This window comes from Polyergus mexicanus, unplaced genomic scaffold, assembly GCF_030449975.1.
Source record: "Polyergus mexicanus isolate NDT 795.1 unplaced genomic scaffold, iyPolMexi1.0 SCAF_3, whole genome shotgun sequence".
NCBI lineage: Eukaryota > Metazoa > Arthropoda > Insecta > Hymenoptera > Formicidae > Polyergus > Polyergus mexicanus.
This window is the reverse complement of record NW_027223323.1, coordinates 11,674,313-11,687,567: the sequence shown is the minus strand read 5'-3', so window position 1 is coordinate 11,687,567 and position 13,255 is coordinate 11,674,313. Positions and strand designations below refer to the sequence as shown.

The 13,255-nt window shown below is 35.4% G+C and overlaps 2 protein-coding genes across 7 annotated transcripts in view; one reads left to right on the top strand and one right to left on the bottom strand.

Moving 5' to 3' along the window:
* Itp (ion transport peptide) overlaps positions 1-12,492 on the top strand; it is a 59,468-nt gene extending 46,976 nt beyond the window's left edge. For 3 of the 4 annotated variants that reach the window (XM_070293227.1, XM_070293225.1, XM_070293228.1), the window contains exons 2-4: positions 3,630-4,009; positions 5,521-5,641; positions 8,678-8,766. In XM_070293227.1, the coding sequence (XP_070149328.1) occupies positions 3,630-4,009; positions 5,521-5,641 (501 nt within the window). In that variant the 3' untranslated portion in view covers positions 8,678-8,766. Of the gene's footprint in view, positions 1-3,629; positions 4,010-5,520; positions 5,642-8,677 lie in introns of all 4 variants that reach the window. The other variant, XM_070293226.1, reaches the window with a different exon arrangement.
* The window catches only part of LOC138931931 (peroxisomal leader peptide-processing protease-like), an 81,605-nt gene that overhangs the window by 66,149 nt on the left and 2,201 nt on the right, over positions 1-13,255 (bottom strand). The window lies entirely within an intron of this gene.

The window sequence follows — 13,255 nt, the reverse complement described above, 5'->3', positions numbered from 1 at the left end:
CCCTGGCGTTGCCCCGCGATTCCCCAGATTTTTCTCACGCGCGTAATCTCATTCGGTTTACCGAGGCGAAGATGAAGCAGGGAGTAAGGGATAAGCAAAGGGATTTTTATACGAATATGGCGAACCCATCTTTTTCTCTCTTTCATGCAGAAAAAAAAATCCACAATACGATAAAATATACAGGGTGTCCCAGGAAGAAACGTCAATATTTTGGGAGGAGATGATAATCAGTCATTTTAAGCAAAAATGTTCATATGAACAAGTGTTCTATTCCGAAAAAATAAAAAAATAAAAAAATAAAAAAATGAAAAATAGATAAAAAATAATAAATAATAAAAAAAAATTGTCATTTGAATTCAGTAAATTAGAAACAGTACGTAGTATCTCTTTGTTATCAATAATTTTGCAACAAACAGCTCTATCTTGGAAACCGTTTAAAATAGAATATTCGTTTCTATGAACATTTTTGCTTAAAATGATCGATATCATCACCTCCCAGAATATTGATCTTTCCTCGATTCAGAAATTCTACATCGTACACAGAGAGAAAAGTTTCTTTGGATTTAATAAATTTTGTTGTAACCAAAGAAATATAATGCTTGAAATCGTCCAACCATACTAATGTCATTTAAATAAAATATTTTTTGAATGAATTTCATTTTTTCTTCAACTTGAACAATTATATTATTCTTTTCTTTTATTTAAAAGATTCATTATATTGCTTTTAACAATTTAAATAAATCTTAAAACAAGTTAGATAAAGTTAAATGGCACGTTACTGCATCTTAGGACTATAGCATATGGAAAAACTTAATTTTAGTTATTCGGAATTTTTCTTCTATCGGAATAAATGAATAACGGACATTTATCTGTCCGATTTTCCAAAAATCAGTTTCATTATCTGAATTCTCTTCTATAGAGATCGCATTAGAAATGAAACTGATAGAAATAATTGTTAAATGTTATTAACAGAAACTCTTATAACAGAAACTTGAATACGAGTATAGTGAAGTATAGCGCGCCACATAGCGGTAGACGAAATAAATTATACTATTCCAAATAATAGTTATTTTTCCGTCAAACAACATGGTTTAATGCAACGAAAGCATTAAATTTTTTATTCAACAAAATAATGTTTCGTATAAAATTATTTTTGTAATGAAACAAATATAAGTCAAACAAATAGATATATTAAATTTAAAGAAATCTTTTTCTCTGTGTATACACGTAAATATTTTAAGATGACCATAAGAATACTAGACATGCAAATTGATTAAGCAGATACTGAGATATAAGATATAACATTTGTCTCTTGGGAATACAAATATTTACTTTCACCTTATTGAGGACGACTGGCAATCCTAGTTGAACCATTGCCATTACGCGATAGCTGCCGTGCGACCGACAGTGGATTCGTGTTCGAAAAATCAATTAAGTAGAATCCACGAGAAAGAGACGGAGATAATCCGTCCGGCTTTCTTTGATACGACACCGCTGATCTTGATTCACACTGGACATATCTGTTCCGAGAAAAAAGTACGAGACAGATCATGGAACGTATCCATTCTCTCTCGCGGAGACCTTTCGAAATCCTTATGCAGGAAGAGAGAGAGAGAGAGAGAGAGAGAGAACGAGAAATACAAAGAGAAGAGTCTTAACGATCTCGAGATCCGGACGACTTTGGGGGCAAATTATCGGCCTATGGCCAATTACCAGGTGGAGGCGCCGATATATAGAGGAGAGCGGTTGCCGGAGAGTTCCGAGAATCGTCCTGGCGGCTAAAAATAAAATCCCACCCGGGAGCGGTGATTATGTTCCGAAAAAAGAAGAACCGGACGAAACGCTCGCTCTCTTCGTATGTGCAGGTGGCGGTGGGATGAGGAAGAAAGGCGGGAGATGAGGCGAGGATAGTACGATGATACCTGGACGAAGAGAGAGAAAGAATGAGAGAGGAGAATCGGGAGGGGACGAGAAGAAAGAGAGTGAGAAAGGAAACCCCCCCCCCCACCCCCCTCTTGTGGTGCGCTGGGACTTCGGTTAATGAAGTTGTCGGTTGAGGACGTTTACAGGTGGGGTCTACCTGCGTGTGGTCCATTCACAGCGACTGCTGCAGGACTGGTTAAGAGTTGCTTTACATCTCAACCTGGTGTATGCATGCCGGGAGGGGAAGAGCGAAAGGTGACGGGAGGTATATCGGTATATCCAAATGTGTACGTGTTCATCTTTTACGTTCATATAACGAGTGATCTCGCCCAAACGATGTGCGTAAAGTCGAATTTTCGATTTCTCTCAAGTAAAATGGTATTTTTAAAGGCGTCATCTCTGCATGTCGTCCTGTTACGAATGTGAAACCGGCCTAATTGAAGGAAATAGAAATGGAAAAAGAAAGATAGATGCAGAGATTTTTCTTGAAAGGACTCGAGAAGTCACTCTTGTGTCGAGCGACCCGACTTCGACGCTAAAGCCGTAATTTATTACTTGAGACCCTACGGATGTGTACGAGGCACTCAATTCAGACCCATTCAGCTTTTTTAGAGGGCGTGTCTAAGAGAACGCCAACTTTATTTAACTAAGATATCTATTTTCGATGGCTCACGTACCTTTGTCACCAGAGAGAACCGGTTCTTGGAAATCACAACGGAAGTAAATACACTCCTTGATCGAAACCGCAATGAGCAAATAGTTCTTCAGTGCTAAGAATATGTAGATTATATTCGGGATAACTGAAATTATTTTCATGCTTTCGTTGCTATGTTATCGTTTTAATTCAACTTCTTATGCTTATCGTAACTTTAATTAGCTATTCTGTTTTTTATCTAGAAAAAAAGTGAGTTTTATTGACGTTTAATTAATCGCGTATGAGTTTGAACTGATACCACCTATCTTTTAAATATCGCGTGCAAAATGTATTTAATAAAACAAAATTATGTATAAATACAACTATAATATCTTCTTTTAATAATATGCTGCATTAATATTAAATGTAATTAATCAATTGACATTATTTATAAAAAAATGTTACTGTCCATCTTTCTCTGTGATTCCACAATTTAAATTTTTAGAGATATTAATTGCAATACCTATGATCCTATATCTATAATAGCCTTCCATAATAATAATGCAAAATATGATATAAACATAAATAAAATTTTATGATTTTAAATATGCGCAGACAAAATCCATTTTTTGCATTATCTATTAATCATTCCAATAATTCGGATAGATGTATAGTACTCCTATATACCGTACACCAATAGTGTAATCTCTATAAATATAGAGCTACCGCCAGCAGGTGTCAGTAAGTAAGTTGTAATTAACGCGAAATCCTCTTTCCGATATATTACATTTAAGCACAAAATTCGTAAGGAACACAAAACGTTTCAGTTTAAACGAGGATAGCATTTTTATCAATTTATATCGCTAAGATTTCAATTACGAGCAAGTGGATCTAAGAAACATTGCGTTCCATCTTCGTGTCACCCGAAAAATTATTCTAAAATCTACAAGTATGATAAAAAATTCCTTCGAATAATCTGTAACATCTTCTTCTCATCTTTACACACAATTAGAAAAGTAAAAATAGAAGGAAAACTTATTTTATCTTAAAAACATCGATTTTCTCTTTTCAGATGATGCATCGACAGCAAAACGCCCAATCGTCGTCATTCAACGACGAACTCACGATGTATCCGTCTGCCGCGTATCATTCTTCGTATTCGACGCTACTTTCGTCGACGTCGACGCAGTCGTCGTCGTCGAGGTCGTCGTCCACGACCTGCCCGTTCTTGCTGTCCATTCTCACGTGGTCGTTGACGTTCCTGCTGATCTCGTCTTGCATCGGACTCGGCGCGGATGCCGCCACTCTCAACGGCCATCCGCTGGGCAAAAGGTCATTCTTCGATATCCAGTGCAAGGGCGTGTACGACAAGAGTATTTTCGCCCGTCTGGACCGTATCTGCGAAGACTGCTACAACCTGTTCCGGGAACCGCAATTGCACATGCTCTGCAAGTACGTCTAATTATTCACGTTTCCATGAAATGATGATTGACAGACGAAATCCGCACGTGCTGTCCATTGTACCGTTGCTACGTGGCAATTTGGAATACAAGTCAATAAAAGATGAGCTCCATTCATGAGATTATCGACGTTTGCCACAATGCAAATCATAGAAACGCGATAATCTTAAGATGGAAAGAAATTTAAGATAAGGCGAGGAACTATTTGATTTTCAGTCAGATACGACAAATATTTTTACGCTTTAAAATTAATTCGAATAAATAAATCTGGACAGATAAATGGTTAAATTTAAATGGTTTAATTTGGAACCGAGAGATCACTAAAAAGTATTCTAGTCTGACAAAGAGTGTTGGAATAGTAAAACTTGGATCATATAAAAAATTATTACAATTTCATATGAATAATACATATTTTATGTTCAATCTCCGAAATTCCAAACGCTTGATTAAAAAAAAAAAAAAAAAAAAAAAACCATAGATGTAGCTCTTCCAGTACGTCTTGCTTCTCATCTTGTATATAATATATAAGGTTTATCTCACGGATTGAGATCTAAAGAGGTGTGTCTTACATAGGCAACGAAATATGAAATTTCGTAAAGGGTTTGCACCGCATAATTTCTACCTTGAAAAATATCGATGATGAACAACGGCCAAGGTGGACGCACGAATGAATATATGTATATACGTTTATGCATACACGTGTTCCGCTCTCGGTTCGCCACACGCGCGCGCGTACTACACCGCATACGTCGGCACGCGTATCGAAATGGAATGAGATTTCTCTTCTATTTATAGCTCGTGCGAGCGAATGCCAACGTACATCCGTTGCTACCTGCCGTTTGTGCCGAGCCGCTTAACGGCCGGTCGTGTAAGAGCTATTGCACGACAACGAGCGGGATCGCAACGTGAAAAAGGGGACGGATTGGCGGACTAGCTCGAATGCATTTACGGCATGTAGCGTTATGTATTCGAGAAAAATATGCTCTATCTAAAAAAAATCAACGACGGCGAGAAAGGGCAGATGCATCGGCGAATAATCGGTTCAAATTATCTTGCCGGATAATCGAATTTTTTTCGTCAAATATATGAAAATGTCATGCGTAGATGCATTTCTGTTTTCTGAATTTCTTAGAGATAGAAATCGAAATTTTCGAGTGTCGTTGACTGTTTATGCAAAAAGAGAACGCGTTCAATATTAATGTAAAAACAAAATATTAAGTTATTATTAATACACTAATTGTATATAATGCTAATTTGTAGATATTTTAAGATTTGTATACACAATTCTAGACAATTAGGCAATCTCTGATCGATGCACCTATCCTTTCACAATCCAATTGCGAAACTATTGAAATGGATTTGTTAAGTGTGTTTGCGATATTACGTCTCCGGAATATTTTTCAGGATTTCCGGTCTACGAACTGCTACTTACGAAATCAGCTTACACTATTGTATTACAATATAATTCATGTGGTTTCTTTTTTCTTTCTTAACTTTTCCCAGGAAGGAATGTTTTACTACGGACTACTTCAAAGGATGCTTAGACGTCCTGCTGCTGACGGACGAGGTCGGAAAGATCCAAATGTGGATCAAACAACTTCACGGAGCCGATCCGGGGGTTTAGGTAGCCTTTTTTTCTTTGGTTTATGATTTTTTCGTTTATGCGCCCCTTTCTTTTATCCGCTTCTCGCAAATATAAAGAAATAACCGTGCCCGCTTGCTCTTCCACATTATCCTTCCTCATCTACTCTCGTCCCGATATACGCCTATTCGTCGGAAAAAGACGAAAATTGCGATTTGTTTGCATAATCTTTGCGCGAATTAACAGTATGTCTCGTAATATTTACAAAGTAAAATTCGGAAAGATAGGCGCGTTCTTTCTTTTTATTTACACGGTACGTAATAACAAGCGTGTAAAAATTATGAATACGTAATTAAATAACTGAGTTTGACTTCGTCAATCGCAGTGATGTTTTGGATCGAAAATCGTGTGTACAGAAGTTTCAAACAAACGATTGATAATAAGCGACAATAAAATTGCGATTAAAAATCGAATAAAAACGTAATTAAAACTAACTTGATCGCTGTTTTAATTAAAAAAATATCGAGCAAACGTATTTCAAATGTATTGGAAATTCAAGAAAGAAATTGAAATGTTGCATAGGAAAAAATATCACGAATTGATTGAGTTTACAATTTATATTTCTTGTTTTAATTTTCCATTATCCCTTTTTGCCATTTCTTTCAATTATATTTTTGTTGCATTTTTTTAACGCCATCCCCTGGACGAATACTCGCGCGTATTATAGTATCTTCGCACCGAGATAATGAGTATGAAAAATTAGGTAATTCTGCGCAATCTTATACCAGCTAACAATGCTGCAATATAGGAAAAGGATGAAATGTTATAATGATGAGAATTGAGAATTTATCACAATTGCAATTATGTATTCGGTGAAATTCTTGAAGAAGACACGCAGAGCAAACTCTGCGTGTCTTCTTCAAGAATTTCACCGAATCAAAAGATACCATAAAAGTTTATAAATTTTGGGAAAATAATAAAATATAGATGTAACATTCATTTTATCGTATACATTTATACATCTAATTTAATTTGACAAAAATGCAGCACTGCTAGCGATGTAATATACAGTATCATCTCATACATTCTGACTTTATATTATTCACCTCGACACATGCATTTTTGCCATGGCGACGACGATTTTGGACTGTTTTTCGGCGGCGAGTTTACAAGCGAGTGTTTACACTTTTGATGCAATAATCTTTGCGACTCGTTGGTGTTTTTGCAGCGTCGATTTTTTCAGGATAATTGAAAGATGGCAGACCGACGTAAGAATACTTTTTTCTAGGTTATGATATCTATGACTTTGCAATTTTTGATATTTTTGAATGTTTTTGCGATTTTGCGAATATTTTTGCGCACTCTACTTGTGGTGTATAAATTCTTAATATTACGGGAATGCAAAACAATCGATATGCCTTTCCATACGCACATGTTCCGATATTTATCTACGTACTAACAATTTCTAATTCACAGACCTGTTCATTTCTTTCGCTCGATAACATTATATATCATGGTATATATTACATGTATATAAAATTTTCAAATTGTTTAAGTGCTATTTGCGAGTAGAATTCGAAAGAGTTCTTGTTTTGTCTTTTAACCCATACAACACTAAAGCTTGCAACAACATTGCTGCAACATTGCAATATTGCATATTGCAGTTTAATGTTGTAGAAATATTGCAAAGACATTATTTTACAATATAACTTTAGCAATGTTACAGCAACATTCCGAAAATATTCCAAAAAAAGTATTCGATAATCGCTAGTTCATTTGTTTACCGCTATGCGGCGCATGTTGCGCTACCATTTAATTTTTAGTCACGATGATTATATAAAGTTTACAAAGAGCGGCTAATAAGATTAAAGATATAACTACTTTTATTAGTTTAAGTTGTATGATATAATCCCAACACAAGGGACTCAGACATCGGACTAAGAATTCTTTTAATAGTTTCCATTCTTATATAAAATCAAAAATCTGATAATAATTTTCTAATTTGCAAAAGATACTTCAGATTTTAATAAATAAGTTTTGAGATTATATAAAGACAAGAGAAATGTGAAAAAACTCGTTGTATGCGTAAATCCACCACAATCTTTTTGCATCCGGATATCTGCATATTTCGGATATAAAGCGATTGTGAATTTACACAATTGCAAATTGAGTTTTTTTAGATATTCTTTTTTTTGTGAATATTCTCTGTCATTGAAGGAAGTTGAATGTGTACCAAAAAATTTACATTTTATAATTTCGTTATTATTATAATACAAAAAATCTATATACACACTAGATCCTGACTCTTAAGGTGGGTATACACTTAGCGAACGAACAGCGAATGCGAAACGTTTTGAACGTTTTTCTCACACGCATTGTCTTTGATGTACCGCTTCATGAGGGAATCGAGCCGAATGCGAATCGAACGTTCTGTTCGCATTCGCTTTGGCGCATATATCTGCTGAATGATAATAATGAACGTTTGCATTCACTGTTCGTTCGGTGTTCGTTCGCTAAGTGTATACCCACCTTTATATGCCTAATTTCTTATTATTTTTTTCATATGTTAAGAATATTATGTCGATAAATATACATAAAGCATTATTGCATATATATTATATTGCTATGTTGCAGCAATATTATATTGCAATATTTCTGTAGGCGGACATTTTGTTGTTGCTGCAATATCATAACAATGTTGTAGCTACATTTCGCAATGTTTCTGCAATGTTGCAATCTTGCAGAAAAATGTTGCTGCAATGTTGTTGCAATCTTGCGGTGCTGTATGGGAAGATTTTATAAATAGAGATGTGATTATAAGCACGTTAAGTATATCCTGAGGCTAAATCCTGAACATAAATTAAAAAGTCCCGGTAATTCAAATTAAAAATCTTGATAATTTAATTAAAATTTATTTTCACATTATCTAATTTTTGTCCGGCTCATAAAATTCTATCGGAACGATCTCCGAACAGGTTCGTGAATGCATCACATCTGAACACCGAGAACATCGATGATTACCCTATATGCACCAATAGACTAATCAATCTTTCTATTCTCAATTTGTTCCCGCTACAGGCAAGACTGCTTCAGCACACAATACTTCACGAGCTGCATCCAAGCGCTGCTGCTGGAGGATGAAAAGGAAAGGTTGCAAGAGATGGTTGAGTACCTAGGTCGCAAGAAGTAAACGGGATATAGTCGAAGCAACGACGCGCCGCACCACGAAGGAGGAACACCACGCGGCATATATACGAATATATATGTAAGACCGACCAGTAGATCCATGGAAAATGCGGTATTCCTGTCTCGAAGGAGGAGAACGATGATTGAATCCTGATTTGTCGATCGTCGGTCATTCTGCAAATTTTGAGTAGCCCGGAACTTTACGAGATTTAATGCGATGTCGTGTCACTTGTCGGGAGAATGCTCGAGGAAGGTATCGCCCTCAAGATTTGTAAAACGATCTTCGAATTTCGGAGAGTTCATTGAAAGAGGAGAGGTTCTGATTAATTGATGTCTGGACGACTTGGAGAACGATGCGATAATATGACATTCGTGAGGTGTAAAAGAAATTGCGGAAGAAGATATCTGATCGCATCTGGAGCGTGCGATTCGTTTACCGATTCAATATGTGATTTTAGTGTCTAACTGTGAGTGGGAAGCTAGATATCGTTGTCGTTCTGTTAACATCGGCGAGTACGCGCACGGTGCGATAAGAGTATAAATGAGAGAGAATTCGTGGGAGAAAGATACAGCGATCTTTCGCGGTGAGTCGCGTCGTTGCTAGACACGATGAAGAACGAAGTTAAACAATAACATATTAAATAACGAGAAGCGAGACGGTACGATTGAGCCATACACAAACAAGCAAACACACATACACACAGAGCAAATCCATACGAATTCTAGTCGACAAAATATCTGCGCTCTCGCGCACTCGTTTTAATTCGATTAATCATTTATTATTAATCGTCGTCATTCATCACTATATATATATATATATATATATATATATGTATGTATGTATATATATATATAATGATAGTATTTTATATTATTAATATTATTATTATTATTCGATTATTATTACGTCACGATTATATTTTTATCGTCATCCTTTATCCATTCGTTGTTTAATTAGATTGAGTCTTTAGTTTATATAGAGAACGTACGCGCGATAGACGAAGAGGATATTAATAGCTCGCTAAATTTTAAAATCTTTGTGTAAATAATTGCATACCGTAAGAATATTGGTAGCACATTTCTAGACGTATAAAAAATAAAAATTAGCAAGAAGTAAACGCATGAATTTGATCAGAATAGAAGACAAGATTACTCTTCTTTTTTTAAATATTTTTCGTGAAGCAAGTATTAAAAAAAAAAATTGATCGAAGATCCATTGGTCATTCAAATCGACCGCATTATTATTATTATTATTATTATTATTATTATTAATATTATTATGTCGTATAGTAGAATTATTGTTGTTATTATTGCAATTTATATCGCGACGTCTCCGCCCGGGTGAATGCACTGGCAGCACAGTGGAAGAGACACTGACAATGTCAACAATATTCAATTACGTGAGTCGAATGTGTGTGTGTGTGTGTGTGTGTGTGTGTGTGCGCGCGCGCGCGCGCGTGTGCGTGCATATCGTACGCGTGCATATTCTCAAAAGTTTCGTTCGAGAGAGAAAGAGATGAAAAAGTCTCCCTGTAATTTATTTTCTGAATACAAGTGACATCACAAATGTTTTACAGTAGTCTCTTCTTTCGTGATAGTTAGGCGGATCGTGGACGGAGCCGGTCGTGCATAAAACGCGTAGTATTTATTTATTTTTTCACGTTCTTAAGTTATATAAGCGACCTATAAAACGAAGCAAAAGTATTAGCGCGCGTATCTAACCGAGAGCAACAGGCGCGGCGGGGAAACGGGCGCGTCCTCAAAGCCATGTCCAATTGGATGATTGCCCGAGTGCACGATGTGCAAAACACACAACCCCGAGGGAAAGTCGATCCGATCAGAGATTACTTATCTGCCACGAAGACAAGACGAGTACAAAAGAATGGTTTATACACATGAAGAGAATCAGTCGCTTGAGACCGTCAAATGGACAAAATTTCGAGAAATATTGGTAGACTGTTAGTAGAATTACTAAACTTTGAAGGAATAAACTCCTTTCAAACATTATTTCAAAAGTAAAAAAACTATACGTAGAAAAAAAATAAGATTATAACTTAATTTCTACTATAAACAAATCGAGGAAGATACGGGGATTTTAATATTCTCCTAATCCCATCTCCGGATGAAAGAAAGAGAGAACAAGACAAAGATTGATTAAGTTAAAATTAAAACTAATTGGCATTATAGCGAGAAGCCTTCTTCTGTGCACGTCTGTCTTGATTTTTAAAACATACGTCACAAAAATCCCGCCGTGCCCTACGATATCATCGCCACTCCGATCGAGAGAGAATGACGAACCATTCCAAAATCAGTATTGAAATCATTCCATCTTTACGATCTTTCAGATCCGGCTTCGAGAACTTGCATACATTGAGACAAAGCTCAGATTTATATAAGTACTCTATTATCTATATTTTTTACATTTATTTGTTTGCTTTTTTTTTTACATTCGTGTGTTGCGTATTGCAAACATATTTATATGTTATTTATACCAAGAGAAAAGAAAATTCAAAAGATACATTAATTATTTAGCGTGTTATTTAAATAACATCATACTTAACTTTTTTACAGCCTTTATGCTATTTGTTGAAAATATACGACATATATAAATCGTGCAATTTTGATTTGTATACTCTGAAGTGCTTGCTCCGAAGCCAATCTGAGCCTCAGATATATCTGAGAGAATCAGCATTCTTATTTATGCAATGTAAATACATTGTTCAAAATGACGCAATGCGCACAGCAGCATCGACAGGTGCGAATCTTTAAAATTTCGTCATATATAAAATGTCATAATTATATTAATATATTTATAAAATTGAAAGAATATAACACCTCTCGTATGATACTTTCGCATATCTCTCGTAGAAACATTTTTTACCTTTTTTTCATATATATCTCTTATTGTATCTTGACAGAAATACTTATATATTTCCTTATATATATGTCATATATTTTTAAAATCTCTCAAAGTGAGAAGTTTCTAGGAGGAAGAATCGCGAAACGAACGTTCCCGTTTCGCACTTGTCGACGCGAGTATGTAAAAACTGCAATCACGCGCGCGATTCGCTTTTGTCGATGCGCGCGGGAAAGCTGCGAATGTGCGTGCACGTCTGCGGATACGTTTCCTTCTAGTTGTTCTGCTTTTTTTTTTCTTTCCTTCCAGTACCAGAGGACGCGTAACACGCAACAAGTTAGCAGACGATACACTTTTACAAAACACGACTTTCGCTAGATAATTTTTCTTCTTTTTTTATTCACTTGTGTAAATGACGACACACGCGCGTGTCCGTGCGTTTAGATGTTGATTATCTATACACGTACGATACAACGACATACACACATATTAAGATATACAGGCAGGTATGCGTGTACATGTAGTACACGCTAATCCGGAAAGTATAGAAAATACTCATACACACGTATACTCAGAGATACGTATATACGCGCAACTGTTAAATTCGAGCATACGAGGATGAAGATGAGAAAGGGCTGAGGAATCGTATCCTATCCACAATTAATGTAAAATTATATTATATATACATATAATATATGTAAAATGTGTGTGTAATGTATACACGCGCATTTGCGTATAACGCGCGATATTGTATGTATATGAACAGATGTGTACACATCAGTACAATTAACGACACGGATATCTAAGTCTATTCTTGTTTTGCGTGAATAAACGGGTGAATCAAAAGTCATTATAACAGTTGTCTATTTTACTGTAAACATTATGTTTCCTCTTTTCCTTCTCCTCTCTTATAATTACGACAGTATTTTTATTTTTTGTTATTAGAAATTTTTTATATTATATATTTATATATTTTAATTTTCTCTTGTCAAGTACATTATTATATGTGAGAAATCATATACTATTATTTCATTCTCAGATTTGGTAAAAGTCTAGAAGTGCCATTCCAACAAAAACTCAGATTTCTTTAATAGCAACTAACAAAATTATTATGGAATAAAATTATTATGAAAATAAAATGAATTAAGTGGGAAAATTGGCAGATAAGAGCCCATCGGTATCGGTGTGCGAATTTATTATTATTAAATTTAATTAACTAATATGTATTAAAAAACGTTTCGGACGGTTTTTTGGTCCATCTTCAGCATGAATCATTGACATCTGAATTTATAGATGGAGCATTAGCTACCGATTAAGACGAGAGGGGGCTCTGTTATTCGCAGTAAGAGGGTAAGGTTATATAAAAGAAGGTTAAGTTATGAGCCCCAACTATTCATAATGCTATGCAAAAAATCGATGTGTGAGCCAATACAGTCTAACTTATTTAGCATCTTTTTTCAATAGTGACTGGAGCATTGCATAATAGGTAGTTGAGGCTCATGACTTTTTTTATATAACTTTATAAGGGTGTACCGAGGGGTACGTCACTAGTGGTTATAGTGTACAAGAATTACCCTTGATACGGATTACCTTTAAATTACCTCAGATTACTT